We start from the raw sequence: 26,219 nt of genomic DNA on the forward strand, positions 1-26,219 counted from the left end.
ATTGGTAACTATAGCCTACATCTTCATTTATCTTTATTTATTTTTATTAATTCACAAATGTGAATTGTTTGTACGGTCCCTAACTACCTCTATAGTGACGGGTGCGTTGGACAGACGTTCAGTTCTTTGCGCTCTAAACTGTGTCGTCATTTTTGGTGATTTTGAGTTAACTAAAATTGTGAAACATCTGTCTGTGTGGCGGCACGAGAGCTGACAAAACCAAACACCGACAACGCCACCCTGGGAATTTCACCCAGAGAATGATATCACTTACTAATGAATGATTTTACTTCCAATTGCAAGATTATTGATATATTTAAAGTCACACAGGTCAGTATACAAAGGCGCCAAAGACGAGGTTCAACTTACAAAAAGAATACAATTTTATTTCAATAAAAATCAATAAAGTTAAAAAGCAATCAATTTAAAACACATTCACACCAAAAAGGGGGAAAAATAATTGTGAAGAAGAAGGGGGTACGATGGGGTAAGGGGGATCCCAGGGAAAGTCACCCGTGAACACACAAAAAAAAACACAACAGTGAACACAGCAAATGAAAACGGGGAAACACAGCACACCGGGAAGGAGATACCACCACCCGGACACCAACACCACCACCTTCGGCTCTCAGTCAACTAAAAATGGGGAGAGAAATGGGAAACACACACACAAAATTAAAAGGTTTCACTCCACAAAAAAAATCTCAAAAATCAATAACAGATTATAAAGCAACAAATTGAAAGAAATCGAACACAATATAAATACCATATAATGGCTAGAACCACTAGTGGTTCCAGGAAGCCATACAAAGCAAGAAAGAAAACACTTATAATTGACACAATAACATAACCAAGTAAAGTCAATGTTTAAATAGAAAAAGACTAACTAAAAGAAACTAAACAAAATATAGGTACAACTTTTAATTAAATTGAAAACAAAATAGAAAGAAAATAAAGAAAGAAACAACTAAATCAACCAAATTAAAGTAGGGAGTCAAACCCCTCAACTATAAAACAATGGCTCGATAAAACAGGTGACTCATATTGGCCCAGTAGCTGTGAAGGCAACACAGGCGTGCAGCAATCGCCACCATATTCAATTTTCAATAACAGCAGCAGTCGCGGCAAAAGCCGTCTGAAGCAAACAGCAGTGTCTCGGCAAAAGCAGCAGTGTCTCGGCAAAAGCAGCAGTGTCTCGGCAAAACAGCAGCCAGTAGTGGAAATGCTAAGCAGCTACAAGGATCTCCGGTGGCTTCAGCCCAGTTCCTAGCATTTACAGAAAATAATAATTAATACCAAATAAATTTAAAGAATAAATCCGACCCCATTCAGCCCACATACCGCTCAAGCAGAGTTTTGGTAAGCCCAGAGGGAGGAAGCTCCGAGCATGCAAACGTAGCAGCTATCAGTGTTACTCGCTCCTCATTCACGGCGTTCAACCAGTAAGGTGAATGATAGCCCGCCAACCGAAGATCTAAAAGCGTTCAGTACAAAGTAAATAACAAGAACGAATTAACAGTAAAAGTGAATGAGTGTGGAGGCAACCAAGCCGCTACCCTACCTGTGGCACAGCAGAGCAACTACACGGAATGAGCGACGCGGAAGTATGACGCACTTCCGTCACCAGCGGGAAAGAGAGGGCGGCAGGGGGAAACTAGCAGTTTTTATACGGGGACCTGAGGTAGTGATTGGTCAACAGAGCACCAGGTAGTTAGGAGTTCAACTCATACTGGTGCGTTCTTTTTGTCTTGTAATCGCAACTAGTAGCTCGAGTGTGACGTCACATCCATGTCGGAAAACGAGTTACCGTGGGTTGTTGCGTTCTTTTTGTCACACAATACTACGAGTTGGAGAAAAGATGGATTTTTGTAACATTTTTAGTAACATTTAGGATTCTATTCACCCAGTTATTGACATATTACACAACTATATTTCACAGTTTGATGCATGAAAATTACGTTTTGATTAACGTTAACGTTAGGCTACTGCTCTGCTTTCTGCTCAAGGCTCGGCTTAAAGCCGTTGTTGTCATATAACAACCGAGCGTCTCAGCTGCACAAGCTACAAAATAACTAATCAGGCGGTATTTAACTCCTAATAAGACTGTAGCGACATGCCTATAGGTAGCAGTATACAGCGCTATGTGTACGACTTCTTCATTTGGTTACAACAAAGACAAAAGTGCTTAAAACTGTAGAAAACCACAATGTTTACTACGTGTGATGCACGATGTAGCCATCTTTGAAAGTGAGTTCGGGGTCCTCTGAGTTCAGACGACTTGACGAGTTGTAAATACGACCTCGGGGGCGTTCTTTTTGCAACTTCCGGGTCGTAACTCCGGAAAACAACTCGTAAAACGACTTCGGTGGACAAAAAGAATGCACCATAAGCTCTCCAACATAACGTGAAACTGGGGGAAATCAAAGTATTGACACAGAGCTATTGAAGGTAACATCTACGAAAACCGAGAAATGTCAAACATTAAACTAACTTCACCCCGGTTTTGATTGGAAGAGACCACACGGTAGACGGTTAACTCATTTTTTCTTTAAATAAAAAACAATATTTAATAAATGAGAAATCCAAACCAAAACACATGAACACATCATACACATTTATTAAAATGTTTGCATACCTGTTGTGTGTTTCTGGAAACCTCCCCGAGGAGCTACACGGCCAAAGTCCCCAAAAAAAAGAGGAGGGTTGCTGCTTCCGGTCACCTTGAATAAAAGGTGTTTTCTCGTTCCAGCGGCCTAGTGCTTAGTGCACAAAGTTGCTAATATCCACATGTACAATATGTATGTCTTTAATTCAATAATTTTGGAATTTGAATTAAAAAAAAATTCATAAGAATAGATGACATCGAAGTCACAAATACAAGTCATTTTATTTCAGGCTGTTGTGTGATGAAAGGGATTTTTACTTTTACCGTGATTTTAGTCTCCTAGCTTCTTCTGTTTTCTCTTATTAATGAAAGTTATTTCTCTGGGAAAAGGAAACATTTGTGACTGAGTTTATACACAGCAGAGGGCAGAGTTTTCATGAGTGTGTGGTAAAAGTACTTATACTACACTCCGCTAAACGTAAAAGTCCTGTATTCAAAACTTAAGAAAAAGTATGAAAGTGTTATCAGCAAAATGAGTTAAAGTATTAAAATTAAAATTATTTATTGTGCAGTGAAATCGTTATTTTCATTTTTCATATATTTAATATATGGGTATATATGTATATATATTTTTTAAATTATATTCTTTTTTTTCCCCCTATTGCTTTTGCATAATTTAGTACTAGCCATATAGATGGCAAACAGCGTGGGAGAAAATGCCATCATATGAGTTTGAAACCAACTGGTTCTTTAGTCAGATACGTATCTGTGTATCTTTGTGACATTGAAATTAGTACAAAAGGTGACATTTTAAAAGATTAGATTTAACAAAAGAAACAGACCAGGTTGAAAAGCTCTAGAGTTTTAATTTAAAGCGGATCAAAGATTAGTTTGTGCTTAAAAAAATTGGTATATCAAGTCTTCTCTTATTAAAGGCCAAAGAGGAAGTCCAGCTCCTGTTTACTTGTTGCTTCATCCCTTCAGCAGCGTTCCAGCCAAACAGAATTAAAGATGTGACCACACAAAGACAGTCGCACATCCAGCAGATGTTTGGTGTGTGTGTGTGTGTGTGTGTGTGTGTGTGTGTGTGTGTGTGTGGTAGCTACAACATGTCTCTGTGTGTCAGCTCAGGAGGTTACTACAGGTTGGTGGCACAGACTGATGGAAGTGAGTCGGCAGAATTTGTATCATCCCAGCCGTTCCACTGAACACAAGAAACATCGGACTCATTCAGAGCTTCAATATCTCAACAGAAGGAATATCAGTGACACTACAGGCCGATACTTCACATACAGAGGAGGAAGCTACAAGCCATTTCTCTCGGAACGTAGAGGAAACAGCGACCATCTTTCTTTCTGGGACACCACTGCCTTGCTGGAAGCCTCTATGAAGAGAGGAAGAGAAGGGGAGCTGTATGAAGCTTAAGGCTTCCTTCCTCTCTTGCACTGTAATTGCTTGTTTATGTTTATGTACTTTATATATTTGTGCAAATAGACTAAACAAAATGAAGACAGCTGATTCCACTGAGTTATTAATTTGTTTGTCAGCCCTGTATCTACACATGTATCTATACCTGCACTGTTCTTTATAAAAGATAAATATGGTGTCAAATGCGAGAGCTTTTAAACGTGATGTGAATGAAACTCTTAACTTGTATGAAATATTCACACACGTGATCTGAATTTAAAGTAACAAAAAGAAAAAAGAAAATCTTAACATGTGCCTAACCGTTCATCTGCATCTTTTTGTTTTTTTTGTTTTTGTATTGAAAAGGAATTAATTTACAATATAAGGGCATAGAGAACATGACAATAAGACCTCTCAACATGCATAAAGGGAACACTGAAAAAAAGGATGAATGAAAAAAAGTATTAAAATAAAATATGTAACAATAAATGATATAATAAAATAAATCATAAATAGAATATCTCTTAATCTTTACATGGTTTATATATCATGTAATTGATTCATTATTCCTTCATTTTCCCTATTGCTTTTGCTTAATTTCTAGATCATTGATAAAAATAATGGCAAACAGCATGGGAGAGAGCACACCCTTGTTCTACACTAAATGGGATTGGAAACCAACCTGCTCTATTGTCAGATGTCTATCTGTGAAGATGTTTTCTGTTTTGTGACATTGACATATAGTACAAAATCTGTTGTTAGGTGAAATCAACAAGATTAGATAAAAAAAAAGAAGAGACTGAGACCAGCTTGTTTCAATGCTCCAGAGTTTTAATTCAAAGTGCATCAAAGATTAGTTTGTGCCAAAAGTGTTCTTTTCACAACATATTCATTCTTCTCTTATTAAAGGCCAATGAGGAAGTCAAGAAGTTTGGTTAAAGCCTAAAAGAGAATTAAAGATGTGATTACACATGAGACTGATGACAAAGAGAAATCCAAACTGTCACACGCCCAGAAGATGTTTGTGTGTGTGGTAGGCACAATGTATCACTGTGTCAGCTCAGGAGATTCTTATGGGTTTCTGGCACAGACAGATGGAAGTTGGCCAGAACACATGAAATCATCCCAGCAGTTGTGCTCTGTGAACACAAGAAACACAGGAGTCATTAAGAGCTTTAATATCTCAACAGAAGGAATATCAGTGACAATAAAGGCCAAAATCTCTTCATAAAACAGAGGAAGCTTCACGACAGTTACTAAAAAATATTTACATGTTGCAAAACGGAGCAATTTGTGGTGTTTATCACCCATTCCTTATGCATCACTTCAGAGTTTAACTCCAACATTATTTATGACTTTTGTCATTTAACTGCATACAGACGTCCTGTTTAATTAATTTATTGTGATTTACCTCCAGCATTCATCCGGATGCAACCCTGGTTGCCACCTGAATTGTTGGGTTGCCCTGCACACCAGAATGTAAAGAAGAAAGGTCTGCCATCACTCCAGAACCAAACATCGTTCTGTAGAAAAAATGTAGAAGTTAAAACGTGACATCTTATCCCTAATCAGATCCCTTTTGTATGATATATTACCTTCGGGGAGTCATGGCCTCCAATCCAGGTCATTGGATAACCATGAGTCTGTTGTTTGATTATCATCTGAATGAAGTAATACTCCTCAATACTGTGCACTGATGCAAGGTTTCCTTTCAAGGACTGGCATTTTTTCTACATGGGAGACAGACAGTGTGAAACATGTGAAACTGCATTTTAATGTGGTCTCCTCCACCAGCAGGAGGATGGAGGTTTGGCTCAAATATTGAGCTGGTTGCAGTAAATATTTGTTGATGAAGTTTTTTTTTTATGCGGTAAACTTAAGAAATTTCTTTCTTAAGTCAAAAAACTACTTACTACTTACAATATCAATATCACACTCTCTTTCTCACACACACACACACACACACACACACACACACACACACACACACACACACACACACACACACACACACACACACACACTTTATGATTGTGCTCAAGAGTATATTTACATAGTGTGCATGTCTAAGGGCAACACAGTCTCACAGCTGTTCGTGAAAAGTTCATTTTATTTTTAATCTATTGATTCGTGTACATGGACACGATTATCTTGTTTATTTCGTGTTGCTAAGAACGTTATTTATTCGTGTGGTCAGCACATAATGGGAAGTATCTATACGAAGGTTTGGTTTCGGAAAAGAAGCACGGGGAAAGGACGCGCCACACACCGGGACTCGATCCCAGGTCTCTGGAATGCTGACGCGCCACAACAACGGGATGGTGATGCGCCACAACAACAGGACGGTTGGGGTCTCCGGTCTCCGGGGTGAAAGTCCTGTGTTGTCCTGTACGCGGATTTTCGGCATTTCATACTACTCGCTACTGTAATCGTGCTGTGATCACGAAATATGCTTCCAATTGAAATTAATTAGTTCAAAAATCATCCTCACCAACACGAAAAAAAATTTTAAAAACGTGTCCTTGTACACAAATCATAGATTAAATAACGTGACCATTTCACGAACTACCGAAAAGTGCTATAAAAGCTAGCAGGTTTAGAGCCACCACTAAAAACAATAAATCATATTGAAATCATTTATGATCTACTGAAAGCGCATGAAATCTTGCAAAACATGCTTGTCTTTATAGCTTGTAACTATTGTTACATTCCATAGACTAAACATTTAATTGATTAAAAATAACCATAAGTTGCAGCCATAATATTTACAGTCTACGGTTGCACCCCAGCTACGGACAGGAAATGTAAACACACCAATATTTAGTTTTATCAAGGCTGACTGTCATCGTGACACATTGTAATTGACTGACACAATGTTAAGCACTGAAATTAATTTTCAACTGGAAATGTGAAAGTGCCAACAGACCTTTCTGACATGTTGGTGGTTACCAGTTAGAAATTATGTAACTAGCCACATCACTGCCTCTTGAAAAAAACTACTTACTACTTAACAATACTTCCAACTTAAACTTCAAAGTATTTGTATAACTTATCTCATGGTAAGGGAATTAAGGTAAAGTAAAGTAAACATGAATGGATTTTGGTAAGCACTGTTTCGAATAAGAATACACTAATGCACTAGCAGTGATTAGATCAGTGATTGGTAGAGAGTATTAAAAATAATATTAACATTTAGTAAAAATAACCTTCAGGGTGGTGAGACTGCTAGCAATAGATGTGTGGATCAACAGTAAATGTATACCTGACAGTCACAGTTAATAAAAACCAAAGGCTCCTAGGGTTAACCTTTGAAATTCCATAGAAAATGCTTGGGGTCATTTTTGACCCTATTTATGGAAAAGTGTGGTACTGATACAAAACATGCAATTACTTAAAAAAATATAACAATTAGATACAAATCCAAATGACCTCATGTCAAAGACAACCTATTTGAGGAATACATGGAAGATTAAACGATAAAAATGTAAAATTACAAAGATATTGCAAAAAAACAACCGCTGGGGTCATTTTTGACCCCACTATTGCATCTAGGTTAAGAGAGCACTAACTGACAAGGCTCTCTGCAGATATGTCTACAGACATTTTTTGTTAATCGGTCTTGAGAGCACAGGCATCAGCCGATCTCAAAATGGGATGACTATCCTGACTGATAGATCAGTTTAGTAAGCGTGTAAATATACCCAATTTTTGAATAAAAAAGATTGACTTGTACTTTTAATTTGACTTGGTGTTTTTAAGTTAGTAATACCTAATGTGATTAAGGCAATCACTTGCAAAAACATTTGTTGCAAGTGATTGCATGGATTTTGAGTTTTATGAATTCAGTGTTGAGTTATGGATAATTAAAACGATAGACAAGAAACTAATAAATATTTAGTTTAGTGAACATTAAATGCTGAGTTTTTATATTTAAATCTATTCAGTTAATGTAGTTTTTTTTTTTTTGTTACATATACTGATAATATTTGAGTTGGTTTAATTAGTATTTTAATTTAATGGTAATCAAAAAATGCAAGTGCAGCAACCTTGAGTTTATAAACTAAAACAAAATTGTGGCAACTGATTGCCTCATATTTTTTGAGTACTCACTGATTCTTGGGAATTTGGATAGAACAGGTTTTAATTTTGAAAATAAAAAGTTAGTTAAATTACAAAATCTGAAGGTATATCATTATAGACCAAAGTCTTGGCTGTTCAGCAATGTACTGGTGCAACCTCCTCATTTTGTATTTCTTTCATAAAATAGACGTTTTTCCAGTTATTACTTTGTTTTTGTCAACACCGTCAGACACAATAAAAAGCAAATTATGTTTTATTTATTTGGTCTAATATGTATTTAGATCGATATGATAGATATCATTATATGGCATTTGTAGTACACATATATGCTGTTAAATTTTGAATATTCACTTTTGTTCATTTTTTATACTGTTTCACGTGTACTCCTTTAAAAGATCTAACATCATACAACATTTACTTTAAGCCTAAATAGAAAAAAGTAATGTTTTTGTAAGCAAAAACATATTGTAAGCATATTCATTTAAAACAAATAAAACTCCCTCTGACGGTTGTGACTTTAGAACTGATGGTGGTGACACTAATCTGGTGACAGTGGCCTCATAACAACATACAATTCCAAAATGTATACCACACAAGATGGCTTCTTACTTAACAACTTAATTTAACTATTGGGTCCAAAAAAATAACAATCCTAAGCATGCATATCATGTGAAAGAGTAGTTTTTTGTCACCACTGTCAGGTTTTCTGTGACGTACAGTCTGACGGTGGTGACAGAAACCTCCAAATAGTCCTTAATGGAGGCTAGAATATAATTGTTGATCACAATAAATACGGCCTCACGGCTGTGGTTCGACCACAGCCTCAAGGCGTGAGAATATCCACGAAAACCTGATGGTGGTGACGTCTGACGGTGGCAGGGGCGCAAATACCCAGTGAGAGAGGGGTATGCAGCAACAACGTTGCCCCTCCCCCCCCAAAAAAAAATAAGAATAACAAAAAGTGTGCTGGACATCATCATGTATGGGCTTTAAATAATAAAGGTTTATTTTAAAGTATATCAGCAACATTAATGGTTGCCAGGTTGCCCTTGGCAACCATATTGTGACAACAGGCAACTCCTTGCCTGTGTTCTTCTCCACTAAGACATATTGTCAAACAAACATTATGTAATAGCTTTTTCATTAGTTTTTCCATATTAATAATATTAAAAGGTCCCATGACATGGTGCTCTTTGGATGCTTTTATATAGACCTTAGTGGTTCCCTAATACTGTATCTGAAGTCTCTTTTATTTAGACCTTAGTGGTCCCCTAATACTGTATGTGAAGTCTCTTTTATTTAGACCTTAGTGGTCCCCTAATACTGTATCTGAAGTCTCTTTTATATAGACCTTAGTGGTCCCCTAATACTGTATCTGAAGTCTCTTTTATATAGACCTTAGTGGTCCCCTAATACTGTATCTGAAGTCTCTTTTATATAGACCTTAGTGGTCCCCTAATACTGTATCTGAAGTCTCTTTTATATAGAGCTGAACAAGTCTCCCCACCCACCCCGGAAGAACTACAAGTGCTAAAGCTTTGTAACAGGTTCTGGGGCCCGTCTGTAGTGGGAGTTGTAGTTTTTAAATATATTGGTATTAGAAGTTGGCAGTGTAGAATTTTGGATACACCCTGGGTTTTTTTAGGATACGGAACACACTGGTGTCATCAGATTTTAAAAATCGAATCCTTAAAGGGGTGATAGAATTCAAAACCGATTTTACCCTGTCATAGTTGAATAACGACAGTTCGGTGGGTAAATAGGACATACATAGAAGCTCAAAATCCCATTGACACCCCTTTACTATGAAAATCTCATATTTTGAAACTGCCGCTGAAAACGGGCGAATCCCAACAAAGCTGGAAGTTGACGTCAACCTCCCAAAAACCGGAACCTTTGTCAGGGTGTATTAAGAGAACGGTCACGCCCCAACATTTACATAGGCTACACAACTGACCTGAGATCAGGTAGTCTTCTGAATCTAGGTCGTGCAGATCTCAGAAAATGTATACATTGTTCATATGCTATTTTACCATTAAATTCACTTCTGAGACTTTTTTATGCGAGAAATCAACTACTTAGAGGTCAAATATGGGCCGTTTTACGAAAATTGATGTCTAATTGCAAATTTTGTCCGACTGTGTGTCGGACTTCAGAGGCTGGTGCTGCCTGTGTTGCTGCCTCGCCGCCTGGCCTGCCTTCCTCCACAGACCCCGGCTTGCTGTGAGCCCGATTGAGCTCCGGCACGGCTGCTGCAGCCCACAGCACCTCATACCCGCGCAAAGTCACCGTTTGGGCTGGTGGACTACTACCAAACGCCGCTGCTCTGACAGAGCTCCAGGGCCTGCAACTCCCCTCTTCCATCCATCCATCTTCGTCTGCTTATCCGGTGTCGGGTCGCGGGGGGAGCAGCTCCAGCAGGGGACCCCAAACTTCCCTTTCCCGAGCAACATTAACCAGCTCCGACTGGGGGATCCCGAGGCGTTCCCAGGCCAGGTTGGAGATATAATCCCTCCACCTAGTCCTGGGTCTTCCCCGAGGCCTCCTCCCAGCTGGACGTGCCTGGAACACCTCCCTAGGGAGGCGCCCAGGGGGCATCCTTACCAGATGCCCGAACCACCTCAACTGGCTCCTTTCGACGCAAAGGAGCAGCGGCTCTACTCCGAGCTCCTCACGGATGACTGAGCTTCTCACCCTATCTCTAAGGGAGACGCCAGCCACCCTCCTGAGGAAACCCATTTCGGCCGCAACTCCCCTCTTAAAATGAAAAATGCCTCTCTTTGTATATAGTTTATTTTTTAGTTTTTCACAACTGTCATGGGCTATGTTCACATGTTCACATGCTATGTTCAAACCACACTGAACTGCTGAAACAAAGTAGAACACATTTTCAAGAGGCATGACAACAACAGTAGCCTACAAGTCAAAAGAAATACACATTAGTCAAACAAGCCATTAGGCTGTAGTTCTAAACACTCAACTGTAGGTTGTTTATATAGGCATAGTATTTTTCTGCGACAAGGCATATCAAAGCGCTTAGCATAAAACACTATTTGTTTCATTATTGGTATTTTTATTGTATAAATTCTCACGTACAACGTGCAGCAATTTGTTTTATTTTTTTACGTGCAGCAATCTTTCACAGACGCGGAGCGGTAATTACTACGTCACTTCTGGAGTCTTCAGCTGATTTTTTTTAAACATTATTATGGTGCATAACTTACTGGAACAAAACTGAGCAACGTGTTGTTGCTGGTGACAAAACCACTGATTATATATATTTATTACATGGCTTGCTTATATTCTAATGTAGAATGCGGTCTGTTATTTTCTTGATAACAGACCGTTGCTAAGTATAACACACCGTTGTTCTGTTCACTCTGGAGGAGAGCTATCAATCAATCTGCTGAAAGAAGATTGGCGTCGGGGTCCTGATCACCCTGTAGTTGTTGTATTCGCTATAACAACCGCCTCGCTCTCTCTTTTACGTATTTTCGTGATGCCATCACGACCTGATGCTATCAGCAAAATTGGTTTGTATTAAGTTAGCAAACACTAGCCAGTCTGTTTACATGAATATTTGCAAGCCTCCAAGTTTGGTAGCAAATCTATGCATGATTCATTGGTAAACCAGAGTTATTGCATTAGTTATGTTTTCCAGGTTCTTGTCATTTATTGTACATGCTACCTTATATTTACCAGTTTCAGCTCAGCAACCTCGGTTTTGCATATTCTAAGCTAGCTATAAACCCCCATTTGGCTGCTACATTCCCAGCGTTAGCAAACGCTAGCTAGTCTGTTAACATGAATATTTGCAAGCCTCAAAGCACAGACGTCACACTTTAAATCCTACCTGTTTCCTTTCACCATCCACTTATTTAACTGCTGTCGCATCCCTTGACATGTCATCTCCTTTTCCCTCTTTCTTTTTCTATTTTTAGCCCACGACAGCTGATCTTTTTCCATAGACGACAACTCACTACTCGTACCTACGGTGGCCCTGAGAGGCCACAGGACGCACTAATAAGACAACACTGTCAGTACCCGATCCGTTCCACCTGCACAATCCGTTCTGCGCATGTGCAAGATGACACGTATGCCATGACGTAGGCGCAGATGATAATGCTGCGTTCATTCCACCACCACCTTGGAATAACGGCACCGCTTCCACCTGCACGATCCGTTCTGCGCATGCCAAGATGTTCACACGCCACCTATCCAGCTAACGTTAGTTAGCTAATAGCTAATTCGCCGGACCGCTAGGTGATTATAGCGGTAGCTAACGGTTAATACGGAGCCTCCCCGGGAAGCTAACGTTAGTTTAGCTAACGGTTAATTGGGCGGACCGCTAGGTGATTATAGCGGTCTGCCGTTAGCCTCCACCGGGAAACTGCGTTAGTTTAGCTAACGGTTAATTTGGCTAACCGCTAGCTGATTGCAGTGGTCTGCCGTTAGCCTCCACAGTTAAGCTAACGTTAGTTTAGCTAACAGCTAATTTGGCTAACCGCTAGCTGAGACAGCATGTAAACTTTAAAAGACCCTCAAAATAAAACTTGAAAATAAACGTTAACATATATAACAGCTGTTACGTCCGTTCTACTTTACTTGTGCTCATTTAAAATACAATCACTCAATACTTGTCTTTATTGTTATTACTGTAATGTCTTAATTTAGCTGTAGCCTGCTTTTCCCATTAAGTTTGACTTAACGTTATTTTAGACTGAATCTAGCTGCAGAAACAACGTAACCAGTGGGGGGTTGCCTGTTATTTCGAGGTGGCATAAACGCGGCATTATCATCTGCGCCCTACGTCATGGCATACGTGTCATCTTGCACATGCGCAGAACGGATTGTGCAGGTGGAACGGATCGGTACTGACAAACACATGCAACTAAACTGTCAGTACCGATCCGTTCCACCTGACAATGCGGCTGTCATGTAACGTAATTAGATACAATTCGTTCATAATGAAACCGCCTGTTGTATTTTTTTGATGGGTTTGGTAATTGTATTCCTTATATCACACTAATATGTACAACTAAAACTAGTAAAGGTTTGGTTTTGGCACATGTAAATATTTGTAGCATAAGGAATAAAATTCAAGACATTAATAATTTAGTGCACAAGTATTCAATTAATATATTAGCCCTATCTGAGACACATCTCGAAAGTTCTATTCAAAACTCTGAATTATTAGTTAAAGGTTTTAATATTTTTAGAAGGGACAGGAATAGATTTGGTGGTGGTGTGGCCATTCTTGTGCAAAGCAACATTCCTTGTAAGTTAAAACATAATTTAACATGTAATGACATTGAAGCTATATGGGTAGAAATCCATGTACCTTATATGAAACCAGTGCATGTGGGCTGCTGTTATAGACCTCCTAATGCACACATGGATTATCTGACACGCTTAGATGAAATGCTTGATGAAGTCTCTGATGTCAATTGTGAATTATATTTGTTTGGAGATATGAATATTGATTGGAATGATGATAAATGCACAAAGAAAAAGAAATTACTTTCCTATATAAGTGTTTGTAATTTACAACAAATTGTTAATGTGCCAACAAGATTCTCTATTACAACAGCAACATGTATTGACCACATCTATACTAATGTACCAGAATTATGTAATGATGTTGTGTCAATACCAGTAGGGTTCAGTGATCATAATCTCATTGCTGTTAATAAGAAAGCTAAGGTCCCTAAAGCTAAAGCCATTTTTAGTACTTATAAAAGGTCTTATAAAGTATCCGCTATCAAAAAGATTATGGGAGAGGTAACAAATGTTGACTGGAAAGATGTGTACGGTGGACACAACTTAGGAGATTCCTTAAATGCTTTCATGAGTATACTTTTGAATATTGTTGATAAATATGCACCGATGAAAAATAGGAAAATAAAATCACATGCTGGGAGGTGGATTGATTCAACATTGAAAAATATGATGAAGCAAAGAGATGAAGCTAAACAAGTGGCTGTGAAAACGAGAGTATTGGAGGACAGATTAATATACTGTAAATTAAGGAACCAAGTTACTAAAATTAATAAAAGGAAAAAGAGAGTACTACAAAAATAGAATTGATTATGTTAAGCATGATGGCAAAAAGCTCTGGCGTATTCTAAATGAAATTATGGGGAGAAATAAAAATGCATCACCTTCTTTTGTAGAGTCTGACAGAGGTTTTATAACAGATTCTAAAGACATTTCTGATTATTTTAATAATCATTTTATAAATAAAGTTGGTAATTTGAGAAAAGGATTTAGAACAGAAGAATTTAATTACTGTGAATTGATCAAAAATGAAATCATGGCAGATAAAGTGTGTCGCTTTAATTTTAATTACGTACAATTTGCTGAAGTTATGGCCCTGTTAAAGTCTCTTCCAACACATGGTAGTCCAGGCACAGACAACTTAGACAGCATAGTATTGAACAAAACTGCTGAATATATTGCTGCTCCGTTGTGTTATATATTTAATCAGTGCATAGCGAGTGTAATTTATCCATCTTTGTGGAAGGAAGGAAAAATTATTCCATTAATAACAGACAATCGATTACCTTATAATGGGCATAACTGTAGACCTATAAGTATTCTGCCTGCACTCAGTAAAATATTGGAAAAGATCATTCATACACAAATTTGTAATTATTTCCAGAATAATAATTTGATGACTATGTTTCAGCACGCATATAGAAAGGCGCATTCGACCAGTACAGCTCTCACACAAATGACCGATGGATGGCTTAGAAGTATGGATAATGCTGAAATAGTTGGTGTGGTTATGTTGGACTTCAGTGCTGCTTTTGATGTAATTGATCATCATATTTTAATTGAGAAATTAGAGAGCTACGGATTTTCTCCCTCTGCTGTTACATTAATGAAAAGTTATCTTTCATATAGAACTCAGCGGGTTTTTTATAATGGTTCTTCATCTAATTGCAAAAGTTTAGTTTGTGGTTTACCACAAGGAAGTTGCTTGGGTCCTCTTTTGTTTTTGGTTTTTATTAATGATTTGCCCTTAACTGTTAAAAAAGCATCAATGACAATGTTTGCAGATGACTCAACTGTTTACTATGCTTCAGATTCATGTGATAAAATTAATCATGTTCTGTCTAGAGAATTAAATTTGGTGTATAAGTGGGTTAGTGTAAATAAATTGGCATTAAATATATCCAAAACAAATAGTATGATCATCAGATCAAAACAAAAATTGATGCTAGGATCGGAATTAAAGTTACAAATAGCCGGACAAAGAATGAAACAAGTAGAAAAGGCTAAACTGTTAGGTTTGGTTATTGACAGTAGTCTCTCATGGACAGAACACATAAATACGATTGTTAACAGAATAGGATGTGGCATTGCAATAACAAAAAAATGTTGTCAATATGTAAATCAGGAAACTTTAAAAATAGTAACAGAGTCATTAATATTATGTCATTTGTCGTATTGCACCGAGGTGTGGTCCTCTGCAACTAAGAAGGACTTAACTAAAATTCAGGTCACGCAAAATAAAGCAGCGAGACTTGTACTGGGCTGCTCAATTAAAACAAGTAGAGATCAGATGTATTCCACTCTTTCATGGCTCACTTTACACCAAAGAATAACAGTTACTTTAGTTACTATGATGTATAACACATTGACAATGAAAATGCCGATTTCTCAGTTTAATCAATTAGTGTATTGCAACTCTGTGCATAATCATAACACTAGAAAGGCAAATACTGGTCATATAACAATCCCTATCCAAAAACTAATTTTATGATGAAAACTGTCCTGTATAGAGCTATTGTCATCTGGAATAACATTCTTATTGAAGTGCGTCAGCTTTGTAATAAGCAGTCATTCAAAAGAAATCTTAGATGTTTTGTGTTGATATAGGTTTTTATATGTTTTGATTTAAGTAATTATATTAATATTGTATTAATATTTAGTCCTATGAAAGGAAACTAGATTGTATGTATGTATGTTTGTGTATGTATGTATAGATATGAAATGTGTATATGCGATTTTGTTATGATTGAAATGTGTATATTGTTGTTGTAATGTAATGTAATTTCTTTTTTTAGAATGGACCCCAGGGAGACTAGCTGATTGCATAGACTTTCAGCTAATGGGATCCTTAATAAATAAACAAATAAACACATGCAAGTAAACCACAGCACGCACTAATAAGACAACACATGCAACTAAACCACAGCACGCACTAATAAGACAACACATGCAAATAAACCACAGCACGCACTAATAAAACAACACATGCAACTAAACCACAGCACACAATAATAAGACAACACATGCAAATACCCCACACCACAACGGAAGTGTTTCCAGGGGACACTTTTAAGTGATGCACACGTGCCTCAACCATTGGCTTTCCGGTACATAGACCCCCATAGTTCCCCGTGGGTGCTCACGGGCGCATGCCTTTCACAAAAAAAAGTTGTCAAAAATTGTTTGCATTTCTGAACCTTAGGAAATGAACAGCGGCCGACGCGAACACACACGTCTATTAACTCGATAACAAAGCCGTAAAGTAGGATTTGAAATCAGGACAGTGCCACTTCTCATACATACAGATAGGATTGGAGATGAGAAGTTTAACTGACACGTAACCGCGATCACCTTCGTGGGAAATTAAGAATCAATGCCACCGACATAACCAATCACACTATGACAGACGCTCCACTTAGCACCAAATGCAATGTTTAATTTTAAATGAATGTAGCCTACTGGTAGTCTGGCACACGTAGGGTGCTCAATATTTTATTATTATGTATCTGCGCGTGTGTGTGTGTGTGTGTGTGTGTGTGTGTGTGTGTGTGTGTGTGTGTGTGTGTGAGAGACGGCCGGCCAGCGAGGTTGTTAAGTCTGCAAGCGCTTGTGGAGTTTAAGTTTAACTCTGAACATGTGTTGTGATATTTAAACAAATAATCCATCAACGGCGAAATAAAAGTCTCTTATTTACGAGACCGGTCTGAGAGACCTCCAGCTTAGAGTGGGGTCTCTGAGCAGGACTGCCTGAGCGATGAGCTAGCGGCCCCGGTAGGCGCTAGCTGGCTGTTGCATCACTTTATGAAGCTCCTCAATTCCGAAAACCTTGAAGCAAATTGTCAATTCGGCAACGATTTACGCAAGACTGCCTATATTTGAAATCTAAAGAGTTCATTTCTCGCCTAAAACGTATTCAGAAGTGAATTTAGTGATGAATACAATGGCAATACAAAATTGTTAAAATTGTCGTGTTGCTGCTCTGTCTATGTACCAGAAAGCCAATGGTTGAGGCACGTGTGCATCACTTAAAAGTGTCCCCTGGAAACACTTCCATTGTGGTGTGGGCTATTTGCATGTGTTGTCTTATTAGTGCGTGCTGTGGTTTATTTGCACGTGTTGTCTTATTGTTGCGTGCTGTGGTTTAGTTGCATATGTTGTCTTATTGTTGCGTGCTGTGGTTTAGTTGCATGTGTTGTCTTATTGTTGCGTGCTGTGGTTTAGTTGCATGTGTTCTCTTATTAGTGCGTGCTGTGGTTTAGTTGCATGTGTTCTCTTATTAGTGTGTGCTGTGGTTTAGTTGCAAGTGTTCTCTTATTAGTGTGTGCTGTGGTTTAGTTGCATGTGTTCTCTTATTAGTGTGTGCTGTGGTTTAGTTGCATGTGTTCTCTTATTAGTGCGTGCTGTGGTTTAGTTGCATGTGTTCTCTTATTAGTGTGTGCTGTGGTTTAGTTGCATGTGTTCTCTTATTAGTGCGTGCTGTGGTTTAGTTGCATGTGTTCTCTTATTAGTGTTCGTGCTGTGGTTTAGTTGCATGTGTTCTCTTATTTAGTGTGTTTTTTTTTGCTGTGGTTTAGTTGCATGTGTTCTCTTATTGTAGTGTGCTGTGGTTTAGTTGCATGTGTTTTATTGTTGGCGTGTCTGTGGTTTAGTTGCATGTGTTGTCTTATTTGTGCGTGCTGTGGTTTAGTTGCATGTGTTGTCTTATTAGTGCGTGCTGTGGTTTAGTTGCATGTGTTGTCTTATTGTTGTGTGCTCTGGTTTAGTTGCATGTGTTGTCTTATTGTTGCGTGCTGTGGTTTAGTTGCACGTGTTGTCTTATTAGTGCGTGCTGTGGTTTAGTTGCACGTGTTGTCTTATTAGTGCGTGCTGTGGTTTAGTTGCACGTGTTGTCTTATTAGTGCGTGCCGTGGTTTAGTTGCACGTGTTGTCTTATTAGTGCGTGCTGTGGTTTAGTTGCATGTGTTGTCTTATTAGTGCGTGCTGTGGTTTAGTTGCATGTGTTGTCTTATTGTTGCGTGCTGTGGTTTAGTTGCATGTGTTGTCTTATTAGTGCGTGCTGTGGTTTAGTTGCATGTGTTTTATTGTTGCGTGCTGTGGTTTAGTTGCATGTGTTGTCTTATTAGTGCGTGCTGTGGTTTAGTTGCATGTGTTGTCTTATTAGTGCGTGCTGTGGTTTAGTTGCATGTGTTGTCTAATTGTTGCGTGCTGTGGTTTAGTTGCATGTGTTGTCTTATTGTTGCGTGCTGTGGTTCAGTTGCATGTGTTGTCTTATTTGTGCGTGCTGTGGTTTAGTTGCATGTGTTGTCTTATTGTTGCGTGCTGTGGCCTCTCAGGGCCACCGTACGTACCCGTAGCTTGTACCTGCTTGCTCGGTGATTACGGCGCCCACCCGCTCCCCGCCCCCGCCCCCCTCCTTCTTCTATGTCAACATTCTATGATGGAATCTTATGAGACAGTTGGCGCCTACTCGAGCCTGTTAGTCCTATAAAATGTTATATTATAACATTGAGGGAATGCAGAAATGATTTAGAAATGTACAACAGCAGGTATATATAGAAAATACCCCCAAAAAATTACATTTTTATTTTATTGTTATTTTTTACCATTGCTTTGGCGCCCCCCATGGTGCTGCGCCCCTATACGCCGCATATAGCGCATACCCACTTTTTACGTCACTGGACGGTGGTGACAAAAACCTAATCTTTCACATGATACGCATGAGTTGTTCACATTAGCCATCTTGTTTCCCCTCTACTGCTAGCTACTATTTTTCATACAAAAGAGACGGTGTTGACATGTTATGGTTGCGACAGTAGCAGTGTCGAAAGAAATATGAACTATAATACTATAACTATATAATATGAATTAAGAGAAAATAGCAAACTTAAGGGAGCTTGAGTGATCTTGAAGCATGCAGTAAAGATGAAGGTTTGAAAATGGGGTCCTCAGGAATGCAATAGACCTTGTAGTTGCCTGATTTTATTGCTTTTTATAAATATCTGACGCTGGTGACGAATATTTATTTATTTATTTATGAACATTTATTATAGGATCAGCCCCATGAGATGCAGCATCTCGTTTTCATGGGGGTCCTCCGGATCATGTATAGAGCAACAGAACAGCAGAACAACAGAGTAGATACAATCAAACAGAAAAGAGATGAAAAAAACATGCATGCACACTCTACACCCAGATAAGCTCTCAATATCCCTACCCCCATCCCTATAACATGTAGAAAGTCTGAGAACCGACTAATTTAACATATAACACAATATTCCCTCATATAACTGACGAATTTAACATACAATTGACATTTATGTACATAAGCTCATTCATATATAGCCTACTCACATACATTGCCTACTCACATACATTACATGACACATATTAATTACAAATCTGAAAATCTAGAAACATAGACAAGTATTCTGAAGATGTGTTAACAGAGCGGTTCGAAACAGAGGAAAAGACGTAAGCGAACGAATAGATGCAGGAAGGCAGTTCCAATCACAAGGAGCTCTAACACAAAAAGCATACTTCCCAACTTCTCTATTTACTCTAGGCACAGTGAAGAAGATCTGTCCATTGTGACGAAGGCTATATTGTGAACTGTAAGGCACTAAATATTGTGATAAATAATACGGATATTGAAAGTAAATACATTTAAAAGTGAACTGAAGCAAATTATATTTTCTTCTGGCTGAGGGTGCAAGCCAGGACAGCTGTTCATACATCACACAATGATGTGTCCTATAGGGGCAGCACAGGACGAATCGACACAGGCTGTTGTATATCACATCAAGCGAATGTAGACAAGTGGCAGTAGTGTTAGCATATATAATATCTGCATAGTCCAGAATAGGTAGCAACAACTGAGAAACTATTCTTCTCCTAACCTGATAGTTAAAGCAGCCTATTGATTGATATAATGTCTTAAGCCGAAAGCTAAGTTTGTTGTTAAGCGCATGTACATGAGCCTTAAATGAAAGATCAGGTTCCAGCCAAACACCAAGATATTTAAATTTTTTGGTTGGCTCTAGTGGAGAAGAATCCAAAAAATGAAGATTAAGATCATTTCTATCTTTCTTCTGGAAAAGCATACAGTAAGATTTTGATTTATTCAGCAAGAGTTTATTAGATGTCAGCCACTGCTGTACAGAATCAAAGTCATGTTGTAAAGAATAATTGATGTCTGATATATTTGGTTTCGAGCAATATATAATTGTATCATCAGCGTAAAGATGAATATCACATCTTGAACAACAGAGTGGCAAGTCATTGATAAAAATGGAAAATAATAAAGGGCCAAGTGAAGAACCCTGGGGTATGCCTTTATCTATACCTGTAAAATTTGACTGACTGCCCCCAACGGACACACATTGACGGCGATGATGAAAATATGAGTTGAACCAAAGAAGAGATGTACGGGAGAGACCAATTGAATATAGTTTATCCAAAAGTAGATAGTGATCAACTAAATCAAATGCTTTTGTAAGATCTAAAAAGATAGCACCAGTACAAATATTATTATCAAAACTAGAAAAAATATCATTTGTAAATTTCAAAAGAGCAGTGGTAGTTGAGAAATGTTTCCTAAAACCTGACTGGCATTGAGATAGTAAATCATTAAGAGACAAATGGTTAGATAATTGATCAAAAATAATTTTCTCAAAAATTTTTACGATACTATTAATTATCGAGATCGGTCTGAAATTGTTCATATTTAGGGTGTCCCCTCCTTTATGTAATGGAATGACTTTTGCGCACTTCCATGCCAGAGGCACTTCACAAGTTAAAAAAGACAAGTTAAAGAGTTCAGCCAATGGAGAAGATAGAACATGTGAAGAAAGTTTGATAAACTTACCCTCAATGCCGTCAGGGCCAGGTCCACTACTAGAGGATAGCTTGCTAATGGCCAGCTGGACATCAGCTGAGCTAACCTGTTGAAATGTGAAGGGACTATTGTAGTGCTGAGGATTAACATCTCGACTTTGAAGGATAGGAGCGATGACTGTACCCGCGGTGTTTGGGAGAAATGCAGACTAAATGCATTAGCGCTCACCGCTGGATCATTAACAATTTCATTATTGATTGTCATGTTACTCGTAGTACTGTTAGACTTACCAAGTAGGGTATTCATTTTTTCCAAAATTGTTTAGGATTACTGAAGTCATTGGACAAACTATTTCTGTAGTAATTGGCTTTAGCATTTCTTGTTTGGGTGGTGCAAATGTCGAAGCGGTTTGTATTCCTCCCAATCACTATCAAGTTGTGTATGTTTGTGTTTATTCCAAGCCCTATCCCTCTGTTTAAACAAACTGATAAGATCCCCATTTACCCAAGGTAAATGATGACCTTTAACCTTAATAGTTGTCCATGGGGCATGCTTATCAATAACTTGCATAAATTCAGTATAAACGAAATTCCATGCAGCTTCCACATCAGGAATTAGGCTAAATCTATTCCAATTTATCCTACTCACATCATTTATAAACAAATCACTGTTAAATAATTTCCTGTCACGGATCCTAATATATTTAGGAACAAGATGAGGAGTTGAAATTTTCCAAATGCAATATATAATTGAATGGTCGCTGAAACAGTCTGAGAGAACACCAGATTTTATTATTCTGTTGGGGTGTGTGACTAATATCCAATCAAGAAGAGTTTTACTACTTGGACTGATTCTTGTAGGCTCTTTAATAATTTGTGTAAAGTTTACACCATTGAACATGTTACGTTCAGTGAGAGTACAAGGATCAGCCCAATTTAAATTAAAGTCCCCCAACAGCACAACTTCTGATGTGTCACCAAGCGATGAAACAGTGGTAAGGATATTTTGAACAGACTCCATCCTAGGAGATGTAGGTGGGCGATATATATTGCCAATTATTAATTGTTTGTTTGCATGAAGAATAACCTTTACAAAGATACCTTCAAAAAGCTCAGGAATCACTTTTGGAGTAATTAATTGTGATTTCAAATTTGATGAAATGTAAGTGGCGACCCCGCCTCCCCTGGATCCTCTATCTAACCTGTATATGATGTAGTTGTCCAATTTAACATTGGAGTCTGCAATATTTTCATTTAGCCAGGTTTCAGATAATGTTATAATATCAGGATTATTATAAACAAGCCATGCCCTCAGTTGATCAATTTTAGGAACTAAACTGCGAATGTTTAAATTAATTACATGAAGACCTTTACCCATTGGTTTAGAGTTTGAAAGCAAATTCCAAGGTAAAGCCAACTGGCCATGGCTGATTTACAACAATGGAAGTGATTAGGGTAAGGAAAATATGAGAGCAAACCATCATACATAGATACCGACGCGCCCACACACAAAAAAAAAAAAAATATGTGGGACACATTTTGAGCAACCACAAAATAATAGTAAATATTGTTAAAAACTCATATCACATATTCCAATGTACTATTTCATGTGGTAAAGATATTATTCAATTGAATTATTACTTTTTGTTTTTTTAATCAAGTTGAAATGATTATCTCATATCTGAGGACAACTGATTTTGAAGGGAATGGGCCAGCAAATAATCATTATATAATCATCTTTTTTTTTTTTAATAAACCTATAAAAGAACCTTACATATGTGCAAAGGACCCCCTGATTATAACCTTGATTCTTTTTATTAATGAAAATGTTATTAATTTCCAAAAGAATTGGCACTTTTCTTAGTGGGACATGTTTGGTCTAGACCTACTCTATCTGTAAAGTGTCTCGAGATAACTTTTGTTATGATTTGATACTATAAATAAAATTGAATTGAATTGAATGTTTTTGAATCAGTCTATACTGCTTATTTATTCAGGTTTACAGTGCCCTTGTTCAGACATTCAGAGATGATGAATCCCAGTGACTCTTGTGACTTTTCTGAAGCGCCACCACAAGGTTCAAGTTTGTGTCTATGAATAAAATTGAACAAACTTTTGGATGGATTGTGATGATATGTGGTTTATCATTTATGTTCCCCTCAGGACTAACTGTAATAACTTTGGTGATCTCTGACTTTTCATCTAGCGCCATATTCAGGTCAACATTTTAATGTGTCCAATAGGCTACTTTAGTTGATGACCAAATATCTGCAGAACTAAAGACATTCCTGTTCTGTGTGTTTGGTGCTAATTAGCAAATGTTAGCAACATATAAGCTTTAAACAAAGAGTGAACAAGCATTGTACAGTGTTTGCATCAACAGGTTAGCACTGTCAATGTTAGCATCCTGATGTTAGCATTTTGCTCAAAGCTGCCATGTCTAATTAAAGCTCCTAGCATGACAGTAGACTCATAGTCTTGTTTGTCCGTTAGTTGGTAAGATATCTCAAATAATACTTAATCTATTTTAAAGGAAATTTGGTGGAAAGGTTATTCAGTACCAGCAGAATATACTTTCTGATTACCTCAGCGTCAGCCCAATCCAGCTCACTAGGAACGTAGAGGAAACAGCGATCATTGTACTTAATCCAAGAAGCAGGACAAGCAGGGCCATCTGCGTAGCTGGAAGCATCATCCGTGGTGCTGGAAGAGTTGTTGGAAACGTTGCTGGTAGAGTTGCTGGAAGCAACAACTGCGAAGACAGAGAATCATAAACAGCTGATTTCACTGAGTTATTAATGTTTGTCAGCATTAATCTACACGTTTTTATGCCTGCACTGTTCGTTATAAAGGTAAATGGTGTAAAATGTGAGAGCTTATAGACTTGTAGAATACGATTTGAGTACTTGTAGAACAAAACTCTGAACTTGTATTTTTAAATTTTCTTTTTTAAATCAAAATCTTTTTATTTAGTTTTCAGTATAACAAAGCTGTTGATTTGTTAAAAACAGGTTATATGAAAGGAATAAATGAAAAAACCCACCAATCAGTCACTGCAACATATGCTCTCTGCATCACAATTTGGCGAACACTTCTTGCGATAAATGTGGTGCAAAACTAATTTGTATCTGTGGACATAGATCTATGGTGGACATAACGTTAGTCTGTGGAGCTCTGAGCAAACAGAGCGGGGGAAGCAGGGGTTCTATTGCCCGATGTGGCAATGTTTTTATTAAATTTACATTAGTTAATTTTTACACGTGGAATGTTCACAGACAAGATTATTGATCACCTCCCTTCAGAATGTTTGAATTTTGTCACACTCCCAGACACAGTGCATAAATGTTCCTTTAGCCTCATTGTATTTAAAACAAAGGTCAGGTAGATTACTGTTGTATTTATTTACTTTGACAGGAGTTGTATATGTCTGCATTAGCCAATTATATTGGCCTAGCTTTAAATTATAGTTTTTTTCTTTTTCTGAGATGCATCACAAGTTTTCTTTCTACCGCTTTTCTGTGCTCTTTTAAGTCCGCTCTCCATAGCTACAGTTTCATTATTTGATGTTTCTTTAGAGCTAGATGCAAGCCAGTTACTGTTTATATTGATGAAATCTAGTTATAATTTCTTCTAAGGATAAAAGTGCAGGAATCCTGACTGATTGGTTTTGCATAGAAAAAATAAAGTTCCTCACTTGGAGAGATTTAAAAGAGAGGTCATTAGAATCCTATTCACCTACTGTACTAAGCCATATTTAGAATCCTGCATCCATCTTGCCTGGTTTAAATAAAACATTGCCCTGCACTGGACTGAATTGTGACAGAGGTCCAATATGTTCATATTTCCTTTTACCTTATAGCATACATTAACTATATTAAGAACTATAGGGTAAGCAGTATGTGTTCTTAAGTACTTTCTGAAACACTGCCTTCAGCACCTTGGTGTCAGCTCCAAGGAAGCAGGCGGTAAGCTCTAGGTCCTGTAGCTACCGCAAGGCAAAGTCACGCATTCAGCTGATGCATGTGAATATTTATTTAAAAATATTTAAACATAGCCATAAGTTCAGAAACAGAACTTCAGGTTTTGTTCTAACTTACCAGGGCTCAACTCAAGTCTACAAGCTGTCGCATTTTTGCATTGTATTTACTCAACTTCTCTTATTCAGACAAAGTTAAACACTGATACTCACCATCAGCTGTAGCCAGAGCCATCATGGCACAAACGAGTAGAGACACAGTCAGCATCTTGGTGGCAGAGATAATGCAGATAATTCTTCTTTCTCAGATTCAGCCTGTGGTCTTCCTGTGTGGAGATAGTGAAGAAGAGGAAAAACTAGCTTTTATATACACGCCTGTTAGAAAATTAGGATACTATTCTCTTTTCTGTTAATATTAAACTGTTTGCATGGTAGAAAGCCAAAATACTTCTGGCGTTCTCACGAGATTATAGTGACCTTGTGAAAAGCACAGGATGCTCCTGAGGTCAGAGCACGCGGTTGAGATGCCCTGCCTGACCAGAGATAAGAGACAACATCGCCTTTTGTATTATGACTTCATCTTTAAAACATAAAAAAGCTGCTGCTGAAGCTATCATTAGTCATTTCTTTCTGGACTTTGCTGTTAGTGCTGTAAAATTGACTCCTGCACAATTAAAAAACTAACTTTGAGAAGAACTTCAGTGTTCCTGTCTATTCTTTGATAAATAATTATCCTTAACTTAATGAATGTCATCATATCTGTTTGGCTGTTGTTCAGCAAATCAAAGGGCACAACATCCCACACTGTTGGTTTTATATATGTTATATGTTAACACTAGTGAATCATGGATTGTCACCTGCCAGTACACTTCCATAAGAGCCTGGGTAAATCCAATATATGTTACCTCAATCAAATTGTATGCTAAAGAGTCAATTCAATTTAAAGAGTTTTTTCAACTTGGCAACCTATTTTCCAATGCTTTTGAGTCTGATTTATGGGAACAGTAATCTGTGAAATTGGTCCAGTATTAAGCAAGACTG

General features: G+C 37.8%; 1 protein-coding gene and 1 long non-coding RNA gene across 2 annotated transcripts; both read right to left on the minus strand.

Annotated features, from left to right (window-relative positions):
- Positions 1-359: 359 nt before the first annotated feature.
- On the minus strand, positions 360-1,697 carry LOC120560690. Its single transcript, XR_005639504.1, has 3 exons — positions 1,562-1,697; positions 1,342-1,474; positions 360-1,266 (listed from the first exon to the last, which is right to left on the minus strand). It is a non-coding gene; the product is annotated as an uncharacterized LOC120560690 (long non-coding RNA).
- Positions 1,698-4,822: 3,125 nt separating this feature from the next.
- LOC120560692 (ladderlectin-like) lies at positions 4,823-25,521 on the minus strand. Its single transcript, XM_039803452.1, has 5 exons — positions 25,392-25,521; positions 23,788-23,954; positions 5,608-5,742; positions 5,424-5,535; positions 4,823-5,151 (listed from the first exon to the last, which is right to left on the minus strand). Exons 1-5 carry the CDS (start codon positions 25,444-25,446, stop codon positions 5,084-5,086), a joined length of 537 nt encoding a protein of 178 aa, XP_039659386.1. The 5' UTR covers positions 25,447-25,521; the 3' UTR covers positions 4,823-5,083.
- Between the last annotated feature and the right edge of the window lie 698 nt (positions 25,522-26,219).

This window comes from Perca fluviatilis, chromosome 6 (assembly GCF_010015445.1).
Source record: "Perca fluviatilis chromosome 6, GENO_Pfluv_1.0, whole genome shotgun sequence".
In the NCBI taxonomy this organism is placed as follows: Eukaryota; Metazoa; Chordata; class Actinopteri; order Perciformes; family Percidae; genus Perca; species Perca fluviatilis.